This window comes from Phaeoacremonium minimum (genome assembly GCF_000392275.1).
Source record: "Phaeoacremonium minimum UCRPA7 unplaced genomic scaffold PA7_03_scaffold_419, whole genome shotgun sequence".
Taxonomy (NCBI): Eukaryota; Fungi; Ascomycota; class Sordariomycetes; order Togniniales; family Togniniaceae; genus Phaeoacremonium; species Phaeoacremonium minimum.
In genome coordinates this window covers 185,494-204,366 of record NW_006921321.1, presented here as the reverse complement: position 1 = coordinate 204,366, position 18,873 = coordinate 185,494, and the positions used below count along the sequence as shown (strand labels likewise).

At 48.4% G+C, this 18,873-nt stretch overlaps 2 protein-coding genes across 2 annotated transcripts; both read left to right on the top strand.

Moving 5' to 3' along the window:
* Positions 1 to 770: 770 nt before the first annotated feature.
* UCRPA7_5616 (putative nicotinic acid plasma membrane transporter protein) lies at positions 771 to 2,404 on the top strand (the record flags this gene model as incomplete). Its single annotated transcript, XM_007918161.1, has 5 exons — positions 771 to 1,041; positions 1,096 to 1,182; positions 1,241 to 1,759; positions 1,824 to 2,244; positions 2,317 to 2,404. The coding sequence occupies 5 exons, from the start codon at positions 771 to 773 to the stop codon at positions 2,402 to 2,404; spliced, it is 1,386 nt and encodes a 461-aa protein (XP_007916352.1).
* Positions 2,405 to 3,665: 1,261 nt separating this feature from the next.
* Positions 3,666 to 5,282, top strand: UCRPA7_5615 (putative mfs monosaccharide transporter protein; the record flags this gene model as incomplete). The annotated part of the gene is made up of 1 exon (XM_007918160.1): positions 3,666 to 5,282. The coding sequence occupies one exon, from the start codon at positions 3,666 to 3,668 to the stop codon at positions 5,280 to 5,282; it is 1,617 nt and encodes a 538-aa protein (XP_007916351.1).
* Between the last annotated feature and the right edge of the window lie 13,591 nt (positions 5,283 to 18,873).

The following is an 18,873-nucleotide window of genomic DNA, read 5'->3' as shown; positions in this document are numbered from 1 at the left end:
GAAGATAGTGTCCGGGTCAACTGCATTCTGCGCGAAAAGGCATCCCCATCAGGCCCAGGAAGCACAACGAGCACTTCGATGGAGTGCGCCACTGGCGAGATACACCATAGTCGTCGACCATGCTAGAAAGGAGCTAGCGTCGGATACCCGCCACAACGGACCGGATGTTTGTTACGTATCTCTTGTGACAGCCTCCTATCAGTCTATCTATCTGCCAATGGATAAGTCGATCTTATTCTAGTGATAGCCAGACGCTGTAGGCAGTATGGCAAAGAACACATCTCTCCGTGTCTTATCAAACTCAACCTCTCAGCTTTCCTCATGAAATGTTTCTGATCTTCTATTAGAGTATGATTGGCATTGAGTAACCTATTGCGGAGAGCCTACTAACTTGAATGATAGCTAATCCAGTTTTTACCTCGAAAAGCACTAGGCAATAGACCATACCAAAACAGCCTGTTTTGTTTAGATTGGTTTTAGTTCTTATCTCTTGGCCAAGACCTATCGTAACAGCCTCAGACACCTTGGTCAATCATGATCAACTCAAACTTGCAAGCCATGGGTCCATTCAAGCATAAAACCAGCTAAAATCACAGCCATCTAGTTGACTTGTACATCAGTTCAATTGATCATTTAGTAATCCCAAAGCCCCACTCCGTTGCTTCTTATCCCCGAGTCTCAAGGTGTACACCCACAGGAGGGTGGCAAGAAAAAAAAAGCAAAGTCTATCAGAACGCACCACACAAACACCGACCAGCACATATTGAGTAATGGGCGAGAAACTGCCGACAATGATGATTGCAGAGAAACAGCCCATAGAAAATGCCGACTCCTCCGAACTTGCTCTTGCTGAAGAGGGCACCAGCAACATAGGGATAGATCCAGAGGCAGAGAAGAAACTGGTCAGGAAAATGGACATGTTCATTCTTCCCGTGATATTCGTGACCTATGTTCTCAGCTTCCTGGATCGAAGTAATATTGGAAATGCTAAGGTTGCCGGATTGCCTGCGGATCTTCATCTCCACGGGTCACAGATAAACAGTACGCTGCATCAAATTAATTTCGCTTGTTTAACCTTACTAATAACTCTGAAAGTGGCTGTGTCGATCTTCTATGTCACCTATATCTTGTTCGAATTTCCCGGCACGATGCTACTGAAGGTTGTTGGGCCTTCCAAGTTCAGTCAGTTCCGGAAGCCTATGTCACTCACCAACATTGTGCTCATCTAATGTGCCTGTAGTTCCAATTCTCATCTGCTCCTGGAGCTTGGTTGTCACTTTCTCCGGTTTCCAGAAGAATGTTGGATCTCTCGTTGCGTGCCGGCTTCTGCTGGGAATGTGCGAGGCCGCGCTACTGCCGTCACTTAATCTTTACATCTCCATGTTCTGGAAACGTGAGGAGATTGCTAAGAGATCATCTGTCATCTTTGTCTCGATCACAATATCCGGGGCCTTTGGTGGCCTATTTGCATACGCTCTGCTACAATTGGACGGCGTTGGCGGCTATGAGAGCTGGAGATGGCTCTTTTTCATCGAAGGAGCCATCAGCTTCGCTTGGGGAATCTGTGCTTTCTTTCTTTACCCGGACAACCCAAGCAAGGCTTATTTTTTGAACGCCAAGGAGAAGGAGCTCGCTCATATTAGACTTGAGCCTAATGCTGATAGCAAGGTGGACTGGGTTCAGGTCAAGGCCGCATTCACATCCCCAATATGCTGGCTTTCCGGAGTCATTCAGATGTTTGCAGATGTCTACAACTACAGTGAGTCGATCCACTTAGACTTACTCCGGAAGGATGATATACTGACGAGAGGCGCTGCGACCAGGTATCAGTGTGTTTCTCCCCACAATCATTCAGGGCATCGGCTACAAAGGCCTCAGTATTCAATATATGACAATCCCGATTTATGTCATTGGCGCCCTTGGCATTTTTGGTTTCGCTGCCATATCAGACCGTATTCAGCGCCGTGCTCCAATTATGCTTAGTGGCAGCCTGCTGACCGTGATCGGATATTCTCTATTGCTAGGTACGAAAAACGCCGATGCTCGCTATTTTGCCTGCTACCTAGTCGTCTTGGGTGGAAATGTACTACCCTGCTTGAACATCATCTGGATCAACGGCAATACAGCGTTTCAATATAAGCGTGGCACTGCTCTGGCTATGAATCAGATTATTGGTAACATTGGAGGAGTTGTCTCTGGCCAGATCTATTTAACAAATGAGTCGCCCTATTATACCACCGGACAGTCTGTGGCTTTGGCGTGTTGCTTGTCGTCTTGGCTATGCGTTTGGATAATGCTTTTTCTATTATCGAGAAGAAACAAAGACAAAGCGCGCAAGATACGAGACGGCATTGACGATACAGGTCTAGGCGACGAGAGTATCTATTTCAAATACCAACTTTAGTGAACAGAACAGGAAGGTATCTAGGAGATTCAACTCCTAGCACTGAGTTTCTAGTCCAATGAGGCAGCGATACTATAATACTATAAGATGAAGGAAGATGTTCAGACTCGACTTCATTGGTTCACCGTAAAACCTAGAGACTAGATCCCGATAATGATACGCAGCGAGCTCTTTGGTGTCTAGTTGTAGTGGAGCCATACTCTCAACTCCTCGCCATATCGACAGAATCCCTTCCGATTATTTCCCAATGCCCTGATCTAAGAGCCAACAAACTCCTTCTTAGTGCCTACATTCTGACGACAGTCGTGTCATGCGGTCGCTGCGGATGCTCGTTGAGGTCTTATAGGGTCGGATTACCATGCGTATGGATAGCGGACCTCATGATTCATTACGCTCTTGCCTAGACTCTTCCAAAAACAAAATTCTGTCATTTTTTCATATTCACGACCCAAGCTTCATAGCCATGCATTATTCTTGACATACGTGATATGCCGAGGAAGACTTTGCTTGAAATACCTCTTGTAAGTCATTTAAAGCCTCAAAAAATAGCCTGTCAAATATCTTTAAGAACCGTCTGGCAAGAAAGCTTCTCTTTGTTCCCAGTCCATCTCTTTAGTATTAGTATTTGCCACAATCTATGTTTCAAGCTCTGTTGCTCTCCCAATTCTTGTTCGTCGGCCACTAGGATATATCTCGATATAAGCGATGAACTCCTTTTTGTCTCTAGATTCTTGGGTGCAGCGGCAGCGGTACGATTGGACCTATCTAGCCTTTGTGTATATTCTAAGATGATGTTGAAGGATTTTTCCCTATGCGCAGAGCTATGTTTCAGATATGTGTGGATTACTTAGGAATTTTAACAGACCAGGATTGACTCCAGTTCTCCTTGCCATTCCCCACGGGGTTAGCATTTGCTTCCTAGCTTGCTTCTACAAACCCACCCACCTATTCCATATTAGTGGCGGAGTTGCAACTAGTAAGTTTCTAATCAGGAAACAAGCAGCGAGTTTAAAGAGGTCTCGTACCCATAACTGGTGCGGAGTTCCATTCCCACGACATGTGCTGCAATTACTAGCGTAGAGACTACATGAGCAGCCAAAATGTCTGTGTGCTCAGCATAGTCCATAGTATTTCAGTTCTCGCAGGTGTAGAAACCATCATATAAGTCAAGTCTCTCACTTGACTTGAATTGGTTTCCAGATTGTCAGTTTTTAACTGTCTAATTATCGAATCCGGAGAAACTGCTTCACCTGTCTTCAACATGGCTTCAAACGCGGGCAGCCGCTCCGAACACCACGAGGATGTTGATGCCTCCGATGCCAACACATCAAATAAGCAAGGCGTAACACGTACCATGCTTTTCTTCACCATTTGGATTGCCTTCGCTTCATGGATATCCAACTTTGACAATGGGTACGCTGGCACCGTCATCACAATGCCTGCCTTCAAAAGCGCTTTTGGATCCTGCGAGACGACCATTGACGCGGCCACCGGGGCCCCCACCACAACATGCACCTTGTCAGCGATGAAACAGTCTTTGATCAACTTGGCCAGTCTTTTCATGGGCGTCGGCGGAGTCCTGTCCGGCCCGACAGGTTATTATCTTGGCCGCCGTGGGACCGTCGCATTCGCCTCTGCGCTGAGCGTTGTGGGTGCTGCCGGTATGCTGGGGACCTCTGGAAGCTACATCAACTACATGGTCTGCAGATGTATCAGTTCTGTGGGTCTTGGCCAAATGCTGGCGGCGACAAGCATTTATGGGGCGGAGTGCGTTGCCGCGAACAGGAGAGGTGTTTTGCTCGGTCTGTTCAATGTCGGTCTAGCAATGGGTAACGTTGCTGCTACGGCCGTATGCGCAGGCTCCGCAACTCTCGATCCGAGCAATAACTGGCAGTGGCAGACGCCGGTCATATGTCAAATTCCTTTAGGAATTCTCCTTGGAACAGGCATATGGATGTTTCCCGAATCACCTCGATGGCTGATGACAAAGGGGAATGAGGAAGCTGCGCGCAAGTCTTTCGGCAGGTTTTATGGTAAGCCAGCTTATTCACAGCAGATCACGACGCAGATCAACGACGTCTTGAGACATTTAGAGTCCGAACGAGCTCTGGGCTCGACAACATCCTGGACAGAGATATTTCATCGCGCCGATATTCGCCGTACATCGGTGTCTGCTCTGATCCTGGTGGGCTTAGCCATCAGTGGTATACAGTTTGTGGCACCATATACGGCATTGTTCCTCCAGGGTGTGGGAGTCTCCAACTTTTATGTCATAAACGTCATCATTGGAGTCTCCATCCTTGCCGGGGCCTCAATTGGTTCTTGGACTGTTGAGTATGGTGGCAGACGATTCTCTTTGATTCTGGGCTACTCGATACTGTCTGTATGCATGCTCATCGTCGGGGCCGTTGGCACGGCCTTGGACCAGAGCAATCCTATCGCGCAGAAAGTCTTAGTGGCGTTCCTCTGCATCTGGGCATTCGTCTTCGGGGGTTTTATTGGACCCTGCGTGTGGCTAGCCTCAGCTGAGATGCATTCTGTCCGACTACGAACTTACGGTCAAGCCAACACTACCTTATTCTACGAGATCTTCGCCTTCGGGTCGTCTTTCTGGACACCTTATATGCTGAGCGCAGATTATGGTAATATGGGAACGAATGTGGGATATTTCCATTTTGGTGTGTCGGCGGTCCTTGCCGTTCTCATGTTTCTCTTCGTTCCTGAGACAGCGAGGCTCACCCTCGAACAAATCGATGAGTACTTCACATCCGGTCGGAAAGCGTGGCACACATCAACCAGAAGAAATAAGCTTATTGCAAGTGGTACAGAGTCGGACACTGGTGTACTTGGAACCGAGCTTGAGCAAGCTAAGGCCTGAAGCATCAATAAAGAAGAGCGGATATGTGCCAGGTGAAGGGACAGAGGTAATATGGGGAACGTAGAGGAGGGAAATGCGCAAACACTTTGTACAATATGCTCAAAACTATGCATAAGTCTTAGGGTGTCAATTGCATCCTAATGCCATTCGAGTACCTGCTTGAAACTTTCGTGTTGATGCCATAAAATTGCAATATCCTATCCGTCGAATTGCTATCCAATGGATATGTGTATCCCTAAGGTAATGCGGTCTCGCTATGGCTGCTGTCCATTGGGCATTATAGTATGCAAACATCTTGTCATTGATTGGTGCTTCCGAGCAATCCGTTGGCGATTGGTGTGAAAGCTCGCTTGATGATTTCTCAGTATACTGAGGTCGACATATCAGAGTATTCGAGTTTATTTCCATCGAGACTTCAATCAGTTTGCGAGATTTCAAATTCAATCGGGGTTTTTTCACTTTTTCACCGTGATTCTGCTGTCGACCAAAAACCATATCTTCTGGTCCTTTTATATCTTTGTCTACCTCTTCAGGTCTTCATAAGCTTGAAGGAGCGTTGGCGCGAACTCAGCAGGCTCTGCTTCAAATCCACCGTGATGACCAGCGAAGACATAATGTTTGCACTTCAAGATCTCTGCCTGTTTGAGTGTAGTCCTAGCATACCATGCATCTCCGCTCTTCTCTCCTGCACCCACTGCGATTGAAACCCCGTTCTTGACAATTTGTCGGATATCTGGGCAGTAGATAGTAAAGTAGATAAACTCATACCTAAAGAAAAGCTAATGATCAGCCTCGAAGCCGCAATAGATAAGCATGAGGAGCTTACTGCCAGAAGTTCTCCCAATCCATTTCGGAGGGCCGCACAAGGGGAGGACTATTTTCGTAGCCCTTATGCTCCTCTATAAAACGCTGGTGCGCAACTTCAGCTCCGTGGGTGTGGTAGGCATCCAGTATCATGAATGCTCGGTCTATGTGGTAAGTCGTATCATCTAGAACGACCACCGTCGGGGCCTCGTGAGCAACTACCCGATCCACATACGCTGAGTAGCTGACGGATAGTTGCAGCGCGATAAGTGCTCCGCCACTGTTGCCGAAGATACACGCTTTATCTTGCCCCATAGCTTTGATAATCGCAACAACATCCCGTGCCTGTTGAGCTAAGTTCAGGTGCTTGGACACTTCGACTTTGCTGTTGCCGTTTTGACGACGATCGAAGGTACAGACTGTGAAATTCTTGTCTAGATATGGAAAGATGGCGTTGTATGTCGACCCAAGCCCGCCTCCACCGGGAATCATGACGAGCAGAGGACCCGAGCCCTGGTACCAATAATGCAGACTGCATCCTTCAGTCTCTACAGACTTGTAGACTGGATTGAACGACATTCTGTGATGAATTTACCGTCTCATGCGCGCCGGATGGAAGAAAACTTCCGCGCAACCTTCTCGGAGCCTTTTCCTTTTTTATAATGCTTGAATCTAAGCAGACTACGACGCAGCTAAGTGCGTAACTTTGGGTGGTAGAGCGTGAGGGTGTTAACAAGTCAACTGCTGTTGCACAAGAACGGCAGCGGCGCTTAGCCGTTTCTAGTGCGGAACGTATGTGCATAAGCAGGTATAGCCTCTTTTGGGCGCAAGACTGCATCCATCCGTCTTCGCTGGTGACTGATGGCATCCAAAATCGGCAACGAAAACAGGGCAATTTGCGCAATCCGGTAGCCCCGGGGTGCCGTTGTGCGCCGGTCAAGCGAATCGATCTTTTCGCCTATCCTGGCCACGCCCTACTTCCACATTGGGACAGGTACGGTTATCCCAGCAGGATATGAGTCGCGACCCTTAAGATTCGGTATCAGATCTGGAAGTGGGTCATTTCGACGAGCCATTGTATATCTTAAGAAACTGTCTAGGTGTGAGACTACAGTTCTAGGGGATTGTAGACCAAGTATTTACTCCTCAATGTAGCGAAGCGTGCTTCCAATTGACTTGTTGCAGACTGCCGAGACGTGCGTAGGATAAGGAGCTTGCCGCGATACGACGATCTTTATTATTCTCAAGGTCTATCTCTTCATGAAAGCAGCTATTCATTGAGCCATTGATACTGGTTATCCATAAAGTTTTGAACGCTTTCTGGCCAGTCCAGCCCTGGGAGCCTGTCGTTGATCACATATCCCTTCTGTGCCAGGAGCCATGCTAGACACCTGTAGCTTTGTCTAGCTGTCGACGGGTTAAAGGAAACACTTGTACTTGCTCCCGGTACGACTGGAATAATCGAGTCTCTCTCATAGATAGCTTCTAGAGTTAACATCTTCCATCCTTCGGCTGTTCTTTCAAGTCGGGAGACGAAGCGCGTCCACGAGACACAGTCATAGAAAGATCCGTCTCTCTCAAATCGCACTGTTATACTGCCCGTAGACAAGGACAACGCTTTAGCACCATTGAATGCCACTTCTATTGGCGAGATGGTGTGCGAGGCGGCCGCGCCTCCGTCAGCCATCTGCTTTGACCCAGACACGAAACCATCTACGTCCCCGCCGTACCTAGACCAAGCATTTCAGCTTTCTGGGCAAGTCAAGTTGAGTGAGATTACGTCCGATGTCTTACCATGAAATGTTGATGGCAGTCTTGGACGCATCGGGGTGATAGCTGTCACGCAGCTTTTGCCATTGCATGGAGTCTCGATAAAACCGCTCACGAACCAACAAGGCCTTGATTTGGATCTCGTCCATTATCATCGATGGATCCATACTGATTATTCAAGTATACAACGGCGCTCGCTTGCAAAGTCGCAGTTAATGACTGCTAAGTCGATTTCTTGACTGAAGATAAGTCGGCAACACATATAGCCGCAGCAGGGACGAAGATATCAGTCAGAGACAGGACGAACGGAAGAATTGACAAGTGATGAGAGCCGACAAAGCCCTGTTATTCATAGAACCCCGCCGTTTCAGGAGATCGGAAAAGACAGGCGGAATTGCTTGGTGCCACAAGTATCTGTGTAGCGCACGGCGGGCGTCAATTGCCCGATGTAAGACTCGCTTGCGCGCCAACGAGGCCCACTTGTCGCTGCAAGCCTGATGTGTGCGGATATCTGCTTTAGGAGGTCAGAAGCAACTCGATCGTCACTGTGTCAACTGCTCAAGGATGTTGAACTGACGGACTAAAGAACACGAAGCAAGGAGCAATTAAACGACTCGATCCCCTTACCCAATAGAGATACTAGCGCAAAGGCGGACACTACAAGTAGATGCGAGATTCCCAAGTGGCTCTTGTCGTTTCTGGAATCTGTCGCGTGCCCGCTTCAAATTGGGGAACGCGCGGCTGTCAGCTTTGTCGACTTGCAAGAATTCCATCGCTGCAAGTGAGCGGAGCTTTCCCCTTTGGTAACTCCGCCCTCGATTTGGAAAAGGTGAAGGCAGTGGGGGCCCAAACAAAAGGATTCCAGAATGCGCGCGCACGAGTCATGCGTTTTCCAAGGCACTTGCACAATGGCCGAAGACACCTGCAGCTGCATGTCCCTCTTTGGCGCACTGATGTTTCAACAGCACAGTTGGCATCTTCGTCAACTTTGCGGAGCTTGTAAAGCTGGGAAGTACATTGCCAAGGGGCCGACATAAAGACTTCGTAGGTGAACTACCGAGAATGTAAACGATAGGGCAATTGCTGTCCTTTTGGAACCCTTTCAGCCTTCGACAGGGCTGTTTATGCCTACTAGCAAGCTCTTCGCTTGCCCTTGCACACTCTCGCCGTTTCTACCATGGTAGCTCTGAAAGCAAGAAATTGTTCTCAGATGCCTAAATTCCATGATCATACAAACTAAAAAATAATTAACGAACATGAGTAAACAAACATTTGTACAACTGCTACCGGTACTTTATGTCACAGAGGTCCAGACGCAAAGAATGGCATCCATCAATGTCCGCGCCCGTACTACTCGGGTTTTCACTCGGCATGCTGCAAGTCGTGCACGTAGTCCATACTGTCCCAATCGGTGTACCAATCGAGATTGTCAAGAATGTCGTTGCTAAAGAATTGGTCGTGACTCGAGATGCTCAAGCTGTCGTGCTTGGTTCCGTCGCAAATGTCCAGATCATGGAGACTTCCACCATCCGGACTCAGCTGAGCAGACGCATTCGACCACTGAGCCAGAGTGCTGTGAGGGTCTGGCTGACTTTGCTGCTGGGCCGAGTAGCGTCGACTTGCTTCATGGAGCAAGCGGACCGACTCGAGACACTGCTTTGCCATCAATGACCACGGTTGCAGGTCCAACAGTGCAGCCTTGGCTACCTCCACCTGTCGCGAACAATCCGCTACAATGTCTGCATCTCGATAGTCCGAGAACATGGAGAGTAATGGAACCATGGCTGCTTGATACAAGATCCACGCCGCATGCGTCCCGGAAAACTGGCAGGCCTTTTGCCCCTGCCACGTCGTTGCTATATCCGTGATCAACTCGCCACCGGCTTTTCTGCACGTTTCGATCGAGTCTATCTGGTGGGAAGTCATGCCACCGCGGTTCGTCTTGCGCATAGCGTGCAACAACAATAATGGCCGATGCAGGATGATTCTTGATAGGCGGTACCTCCATCTGAGCACATTTTTGCTTAGCATGATACGCGCTGGTTCATTTGTTCCATTGTCGTGCACTGAGGAAGTCCGGAACCACTCTGTCAGAGCCTCGTCTAGTTCCTTGCGCTGATCGTCGGCGATCAAAGGGGACATTGCCATCGCATCCTCAATGCGTGTGCTAATCATGCAATACCCGACACTGTCCTCAAAAAACTTCGTCATAGTCGCAGAATTTCCCTGCACAAATGTTTAAATGTGACTCTTGTATCAAAGGCCTGTGAGACTCACGATCGGCTCGGTAGGAACCTTGGTTGTCACCGCGCCACTCAACCGGCCCATGCTCGGGCGGCCGAGTCCATTGCAGCCCCACGTATCCATGTTGAAAAGTGACCACCAGATCCTAGAACGCATTTCTAAGGTGAGAGGAGGGCTGGCACCTGGTGGTATGGTGTTCGGATCTTCCATGTCACGCTGTGCCACGGCCGCAAAGCGCGCCGAGTAATCTCGATGTAAGCCCAATGCCAATGCCAGCCGCAAGGCAGATCCCACCATAGCAATTCCTTCATCGGGCTGTTGTATATGATGTAGGTACACGCCTCCCAGCAGACCCAGAGCTTGTACAGTTTCCCAATGGGCGCTGAAAATACCCGGTTCGAGAAGTTGCTTTGCCTTGTTATAGTAGGCCCTGTGGCCGAGATCATTCGCCGTGCTGGACGCAATGCTACCCAGGGCAAGCACCACATTGAGCAGAAGATGCCAGCGTCTGTCCTTTCGGCTTTGGGCCATATATGTGGCCCGGAAGGATCGCTCATCAAGCAAAGGCTGAGAAGGATGAAAATACTCAAAGTAGGCATTGATAAGGGGGACCTCATCCCAGGCCGAGGATGCATCTGTGTCCAGCAAGTCATGTTCGGGCAGATCGCAGGGGAGGTTTGGAGCATGAGGTTTCTGTCCGGCCTGCACATTGTTTGCCTGGAGTTCGGTAAACACGCCCATGCAGTCTGGATAAATCCATCGTATAACCCTGAGCACTGCTGGCGGCATCGACACGCCGAGATACGAAGTGGGATGTTTCACTGAGAGAGGCAGTGCATTAACATCATGGCTAATGTTCGCATTGGCGATTGTACGTTGACTAACGCCTGCCCTATTGCTGTTGCATGCGAGATCGCGTTCCATGTCCCGTTCGTCAGGCACAGGCTGGAGTGATTCGAGATCTTCGGCCTCAGGGCATGTCGACTGAGGCGTGATGCCGCCATCGCTTGCTTGAATACTTGGAAGCGGGACTGTGGGAGATGCTAACTTGCGTAGTAATTGGGTGCGGTCGTACCCAGAGAGCTTGTGCAAGTCGTCAGGATGGACCGAGGGGAACACATTGTGAAGGATGCTTCGGTAGCGCTGGAGCTCCTGAGCTGCACTTCCAGAGCGGCTGGGAGTTTGTCAGGCGTGCTTGTTACACAGGGGGAAAGGGAGTCATCATTGGCGCACCTTTTAGCAGACACTGCGCGGCGTTCGCGCGGCTCGGTATAGTGGCATGATGCTGCCGTATGGCACCAGACGCAGTTCTCACAAGGCAGTTCTCCATTACATCTGCGAACATTAGCTCAAATCAGTTGATATGATGTGCTGTTCACAAGCCTTCTCTTCCGTCGCCGACAGCGGTCGCATGCCCGGGAGATGATCAGTCGCTGTCCTGACTGCCTGCCATCCTCATCCGACTTGACCTGTTTGTTGTGCAATTGAGCTGTTTTGAAAGTGTAGAACATGGCCTCGCCGAGCCGCGTGAACTGCACGGGTTCTCTACTCTTGCGAAGCTGTTGTATCAATCACATCCGGTGGAAGGTCACCTTCAGCATGTAGAACACAAGTGGAGACTCAAGAAAGCAGCGCAGTTGAGCGGGAGAAGTAGATCCTAAATAATTAGATGGGGTCAATCACTTCGGGACCCAATTGTGGACTTATGTAAGCTTCCGCTCTCGGCATCGCTATTACTCTTTGACTCTTTGAGCTACTAATTAGTATCCTAAGAATGAATGGAGATTCAATGGGAGGTATAGCTTCATTTTCTGACGATTGCTTTCTACCTAAATGCGAATATAAATCTCGAAAGTCGCTTTTACAATCAAGTCAATTTGTATACACCAGAACGCAGTTAGTTTTTGTCATGGGGAGATCTACTCCGGAAGGAGAAGTCGAGGTTACCTGACGAGGGGAGAACCTCTTCCCCACGCGGGGAAAGGGTTCTGCGGGGCCTCGGGAGGCACTTATCAGACACCTAGAGCTTGAAGCTACTCCAATTACAGTGACAAAGTCCCCTATAGCTCCTAAGCTTAGAGAATAGACAAACTTTTCAAGGAAGCCAAGTCTAAGGTTGGGTGCTAGTATTGAATATTGGTAATTCAATTATAACAGGAATAAGAATATAATTTTGGCTTAACTAAGTGAAATGCCTGCCCAACTCGTCGTGCAGGGCCTTAGTTGAGGCCATCCAGGATGTTTACTAAGGTACCCACGCATATGGACGGCGGAGTTGATGATTTACTAGCCTCTTGTCTGAATTTCCAAATACAATGTTTCAATGCGCCATATTCGCAAACCCGGCTACATCGTCTATGCTTTGTTCTTAGATGTCTAAGTCGTGCAGGAAACACCTTGCTCATTACAGCCAACACCATCACTTGCTTAGATTAGAAAGTTCGAATCAAGTCAAGTCTCATTCAGTAGTCTATCAATTATCTTTGGAGGCAATGTGGTAAGATAGCTTAACCTATCAACAGCCCACTTCCTCAGTTGCTTCATCCGCCACAGTCTGTGTTTCAAGTCCTGTTACCTGCCGCAGTCTTCGCAAGCGGCCCCTTCCACATGTCGAAATATGATGGATAATTTCTTCAAGATCTGTAAATTCTTGCTTACAGCTGCAGCGGTAGGGTTGAACCTGCTTCCTAATCTTTAGGCACACTCTAACATGACGCCGAAAATTGTCCTTGCGCGCAGTGGTTAGTCCACAAGCGCAATGAAAAAGCTCCATATCTTTCTTTGAATGAATGGTAAAGGTATGCCGCCTGAGGTCTCGTCTATTGACAAAGTCTCTCCCGCATTCAGAGCAAGTATGGACATTCAAGTCAGACTGTTCAGATTGTTTTGTGGTCAGGGCGGCAGGGAGGGGTCGGACTCCGCTCCCAATTTGCTCCTCAAAATCATACTCAGTAGGAAGAGACGGAGGCATCGAGAAACCCGTATTCTCAGTCATAATTTCACTTAGCTCATCAGAGCAAAGTTCAAGCCGTGGTGGCCGCAGGTCTACCATCAGGGTTTGATGACGCTCCGAGGTCCTATGCGGGATGTGAAGGTGCCCTGCACCTTGACCGCCTGGAGCCGGACTCCGGCTGGGCACATCAACCAACACGCTTGAGCTGCTGCGGTGCTGCAAATTCTCGTGTTGCACATGGAGCTCTTCGACCATCCACGGTTCAGACCGCTGCAAAAAAAGGGGCCGCAAAGCTCCTGAAGTATTTATAGGGAGACGAGATTCCACCTTGTCTAACGGATTGGCGACAAGTGACGGTGCATTGGTGTCCCGAGCGTCGCCCATACGTGTTGTCAGACCTAAAATAAGGTGGTCTATGACACTTACAGCAAGCCTTTCCAATTGAGTTACTCTAGTTGATAGGTCGCCATCGGGAAAGTTTGAATCTAGAGTATTGAAGACGATGGTTTGGCCCTCCTCCCTTAAGTAACTCTTTAATCCTTGCTGTAGTGTTTCAGTATAAAGATCATTGGCAAATGGTGAGGCTGGTCGAGATAGCAATGGAAATAGTATATCCCATATGTCGTACCATCGATCTGCTTCGGTTTTCTGCTTTCCTGCCGCCGAGACGATTACCTGCCACTGATCATCGCTCACACCTTCACTGTGGAGTGAAATAGGGGCACAAGATCTGTCTCTAACATGGATATCCATCGCTTCAATTGTCGAGAATTCGTTGCCACATGTGGGACAGTGATACTTTGCAGCCATGTGCTTTCGCCTTAGATGCTGCCGGACATCCGCAATCCTCAAGAGTTTGAATGTGACGCACGAAAAATACTTGACAGTATCATATTTAGCATAAGGGCAGGCCCAGGTATGTCGGGTACCTTCTTGACGGGCAGACGTGGCCTTTCTCGGCCTATTACGACCCGTATCCTCATCGTCCTCATCATCATTATCAGACAATAGCTCATCACGACGCTCTGTGCTTCCACGCCGCTTTGGAGGACGTGACTTGTTCGATTCCACCCATACGGGAGGTCCGGTCTCGTCAATTCTGGCACCTGCACCCAAAAAGTTCATCCAAGAGGGTGGCGCGCTGTTTTGTCGGCTCTTCCTCTGTTGATGTCTTGATGAATGACGATTTGTCCATATATCTGAGAAGGTAGCGTCTTGCCATGATAGATTAACCCTCTTAAACCGAACGGCTTCGTTTTCTTGTTCACTGATAGCTTGACATCCCGAGAACCTATATGAAGGTTTCGCTGTGTGCTGTGGTGACGCACGATTCATATAGACACGATCTTCTTCAACAGACAACCACGGTTCGCGCGATAAATCGTCCGCCGGAGGAACAACATCGGTCCAAGAAAGTTGTTCTGAGACGTAAGGGACGCCTAAGCAATTGATGGAACTGGTGTCGTCAAGACTGCCATGACTGGGACTAAGGGACTCGACATCGGATGTGTCCTGTACCAGGTCCGGCAGCTCAACTAGCGGAGCTTCAACGGCGGCCATGTTTGCTCTAGAGATGTAGCCAGATAGTCTCGGGAAAGCACTTCTAACAATGTGTAGCCACTTTAAAAAGATACAATGTATGATTGTCTTTCATACGCCTAACAAAGAGCCGTCGAAACCTAACGTAGCAAACCGAGGATGAAGCCGCAAACCCGCATGCGTAGAATGTATGACAAATGCACAACCATCCATCGACGGGATTGGTCAGCTAACTAGCCACGCCACAGCTTGCTTTGAGACAGCCTTAAGGCCGGTGAGACTCGGCGACGGATAAACTTGAAATGCTTTAAGGTAGGACTGATGGACGGACATCCGGGACTGGGAGCGCGATGAACAGCGTGCACGGCGGTGAGGCGCAAAGTGAAAGAACACCAGGAACACACATTTGTGTATCACGTTATTCGGGCGTAATTTGGGCAGCATAACAAGGGCAGGGAGGTGGGGAACACGGCACAGCCAGGCCAATCAGCAGACACAAAGCTCGGTGAGGTGAAGAGAGACATGCGCCTCAATCACACAATTGCGTAGGCTCTCGTGTTTCTCTTCTTTCATTGGCTGCAACCTGACTGAGGCGCAGGCCTCCTAGGGGCATTCTCTTCGCGCCTCACATGCACATCTGTGTACGAAAGATTTGTGTGTTTCGAGGCACGAAGACTCGGAGGCGCCTCGCTCTGAGGGGCCTGCCTTCCCTGCACACTTGTGTACACCGGCAAATGAGGCGCCGGGCTCGTGTCCACTCACACACGGCAGAGAAACAGGAGAGATGCCGCCCAACGGACCCATCCACCGGAAGGAGGGTAGCTGGTAGCACTCCCTTTCTCTCTCAGCTGCTACGTGAGCACTGGGATTTGAGGGTCTTTAAAGGGTTCCCCTTCATGCTCATCTCTCCTTTCTCCTTGATCTTCTGCTTTATCCCCTACTACCACTGCTCTGCTGCACCTGCTTTGGAGACTATACTTGCAAATATATATATATATTCAATTTCAAATCCCAGACCTCAATCGTTTACAATAACATAATAGCAAGCTTATATCCTGCTGCGCTAAACCTCCGCTGTCGTGTGGGCCTCATTTCCACACTGTCATTACATGAGAAATAATTGCTAAGACAAGATGATCAATCAGCTTCGCTTAGCACAGCAACAGTCCATTCATCTCTCGGCTCTTTAATTACCAGACCGCACCTTCACGATCAATACGCTGCTATAAACTCAGCTCTTACCGATGGCAGCTGGAACAACCCACGATGACCCCGTCACAGCGACCTTGTACAAAGAAGCACTCGACCTACAGACGGACCCTATTACATTGTCACGTGTTGCTGCAGAGCGCCTTTCCGCGATGACTGCCCGCAAAGTCAGCAACAAGCAAGCCGAGATGGATGTCTTATTGAGCTTCTGGGGTGAGACAATGCAGGCTGCTGGCAAGATTGCATCTGAAAATGGTATTGATGCCGAAACGAACAAGGGGTATGGGATGAGATATCATGGAACCAAACAGGATCATGAGCTGTCCAACATGGTCTTGAATTTGGAGGTCATTGATGGCTCGGTGTTTGTCGCGACGCTACCCTAGGGGAAACGATAGAGGCTGCAGAGACAAATTGGCATATGGTTCCTCGCATCATCTCAAGGAATAGGGACACAATGAAGCACAATGAAAGGACTGATATGTCTGCCCGTGTAATTAGATGTAGATGATCTCGCAAGGAGAAAGCGGAGAGACAGATAGAGTGGGCATAGCTGCACGAATATAAGACACTGGCTAAGCACTGGACTGCTTGCCTGCATTTCGGCTTTTCACTTTATGGGGTACCAGCCTCCCATCGACATATTTAGCTGAGCACAAATTGTAATTGACTTCTTAGAATGTATAGACTATTGTCTCTCCACCCTGATTGAGCATAAAAGACATTTGTAAGCACCTAGCTGTCACGGAAGCGCGGCATTAAGCTGACATGGAGACGGTGCTGTGTTTTATTCAGTAAGACACAACGATTTACAGATTGTATTCCTCCAGCTACCCTAAGATGTTGAAGCCATTGTCCCAAGCTTTGTCAGGCGTGTTGTCATCTTCGAGTCAACTAAGACTAAGATGTCATTGCAAACGCAAAAGTATGATGCGGAAGTCAATTTGTAGTGTATAGGCTGAAAGGAACCATCGTTCAATAATTATTGACGTTTTGTTGACCTTCAAGTTTCATACTTTATGAGTGCATTTGATCACAGGTGTCACTTGAAGAGATTGTTCCTTGTACAGTTCTGTTTAGCTTCCCGTAAGCCCGTTCGTTTAAAGCTTCTAGAGAGACGAATCTATAACGAAAAATAAATTAAATAAATAGTGACACCTAATACCTTTTGCCCTTTCCGTCAGTAACCAGTATCGTACAGTTAGTTGTATTCTTGAAATTCGTCCACAATTCGGCATTTAAAAAGCCTCCTAACATAACTAGCTAAATGATTCTGATGTTGCTAGAAGTTTCGTTGATTATGTCTGTTGCGCATAAATTATAAATGTCGCTGTCTTCCACAGTTTGATCTCTATAGTAGTCAGGCGGTTGAAGGCCAATGTCGAGGTCAACCCCAAGCCTACACCTTTATAATAAATGGCTCATTATAACTGATTTGGTTGGCATGAAAAATCACTGCAGTACGTGATAGAGCTGCTAGCGGCTAATAGAGTCTAGATTTTCAACCTTGGAGAGGCTCAGATGGAGTCGATACTTGAAATTTACTCAAAGTCCCCTAGACGGTAGCGATTTACTACGCGATGGGAGCATGAGTATCTCAAAACAAAAACCATTTGTTGTCAAGGTATCAGAATTGAAAAAGTCACTTCTATCTTATGAGGCATTATGTGAGCGTATGTGGTGAGTGTCAAAAGCTCACGCTTATTCATATAGATACACAGTGATCAGCCTCAATTTCTCTGTCTCGCTACTCAATGGCAAGTTAAGTACCATCACGAGTTACTACCTTAGCCTTCTGTGATCTTTGGAAGACTCTTAATGCAATTTCATCTGGCCGTACTCTCCAAAGCTAGCATATTGTTGCGGGAGATATGCTTCGATATGTGAATCCGTTAAGAGGTAGCAGGTGAACAAAAGCACACATGCTAACTCATACTATTGGCAACCCGCCGAGCACTCCCGATATCCAGGTAGGAACTGTTAGAGGGATCATTTCCACCTGCGCCTGACAAGGTTCATGTCAGACAGCCAGAATAAAAAGCTTTGATCTGATAATATTAGTCAATCTGATAACATTTAGCGAGTCCTCACAGGACGCTGGAGCATTCCGCTAACACCGAAAGAGAGTTAGGGTTAAAGTATTGGGACCAATCATACACGTTTCCGCCGTTTTCAATGGGTCCTCCATGCACGACAAGTGGGACTCTGCAACTAGCGAGCGGCTAAAGCGGCATGTGGCGTGTCCCTAGTTATGTAATTCGATGTTCCTTCACACTCTGAGCTCGGATTTCCGAGATTTTCATAGGGTAATCTACCCACATTCAACAAGACCAACATAGGGTTTCGTACGAGATTTTGATATTTGGGCTTGATCCTTCCGCATTGCGCCATTTAGCGAAGCTCCAATTGCTACAGACTTGTACGCGTAGGCTGCTTCGAGACCCTCAAGTCACGCTCCTCCTCGTCCCGTTGTCACCCACTTTGCCGTAGTCGGGCGCCACTTCTGCAAAGTTCAAGAAACCCCTCCCGGTTTTCGCTAACCAAAAGTTCAGTTCCACCATTCTAAGAGTAGATAGCCGAGCCAGACCCCCATAATTCTTCCCTCTCATCATTTCATAAGCACCATGCTGGTTCCAGTGGGCGAGCCGGTTACCGGAAAGATCACACTATAATCTCCTGCGTAGCACATCGACATGGTCATGCGAGGTTCAAACATGGTTCTTCTCTGACCATTGATCGTCTCGTGAATGGAATTCGAGACTCGCCCTTCTCGTGTAGCTTGTGTGAATAGCATCCTTTCTCGAATTCTCAGGTGTCCACTTAAAGCGCCCAGCCAGCTAGAACCCCAGCCAAGCCGTCATCCGAACTTCTTCACAGATGCATGGACTGGTAGATCACCAGATGGTCCCAGCCGGGCCGAGACTGCACAAACTAAGCTTTGCTAAGTGAAGAGATCTTTTGCGCTAACAGGGGGTTGCCACCATCGGAGCATCATGCAAAAAGATCTAATCTTATCAGACGCGTAGCATTCTCGAGACCCCTGTCAGCCCATCGACCCACCACTGACTAGAC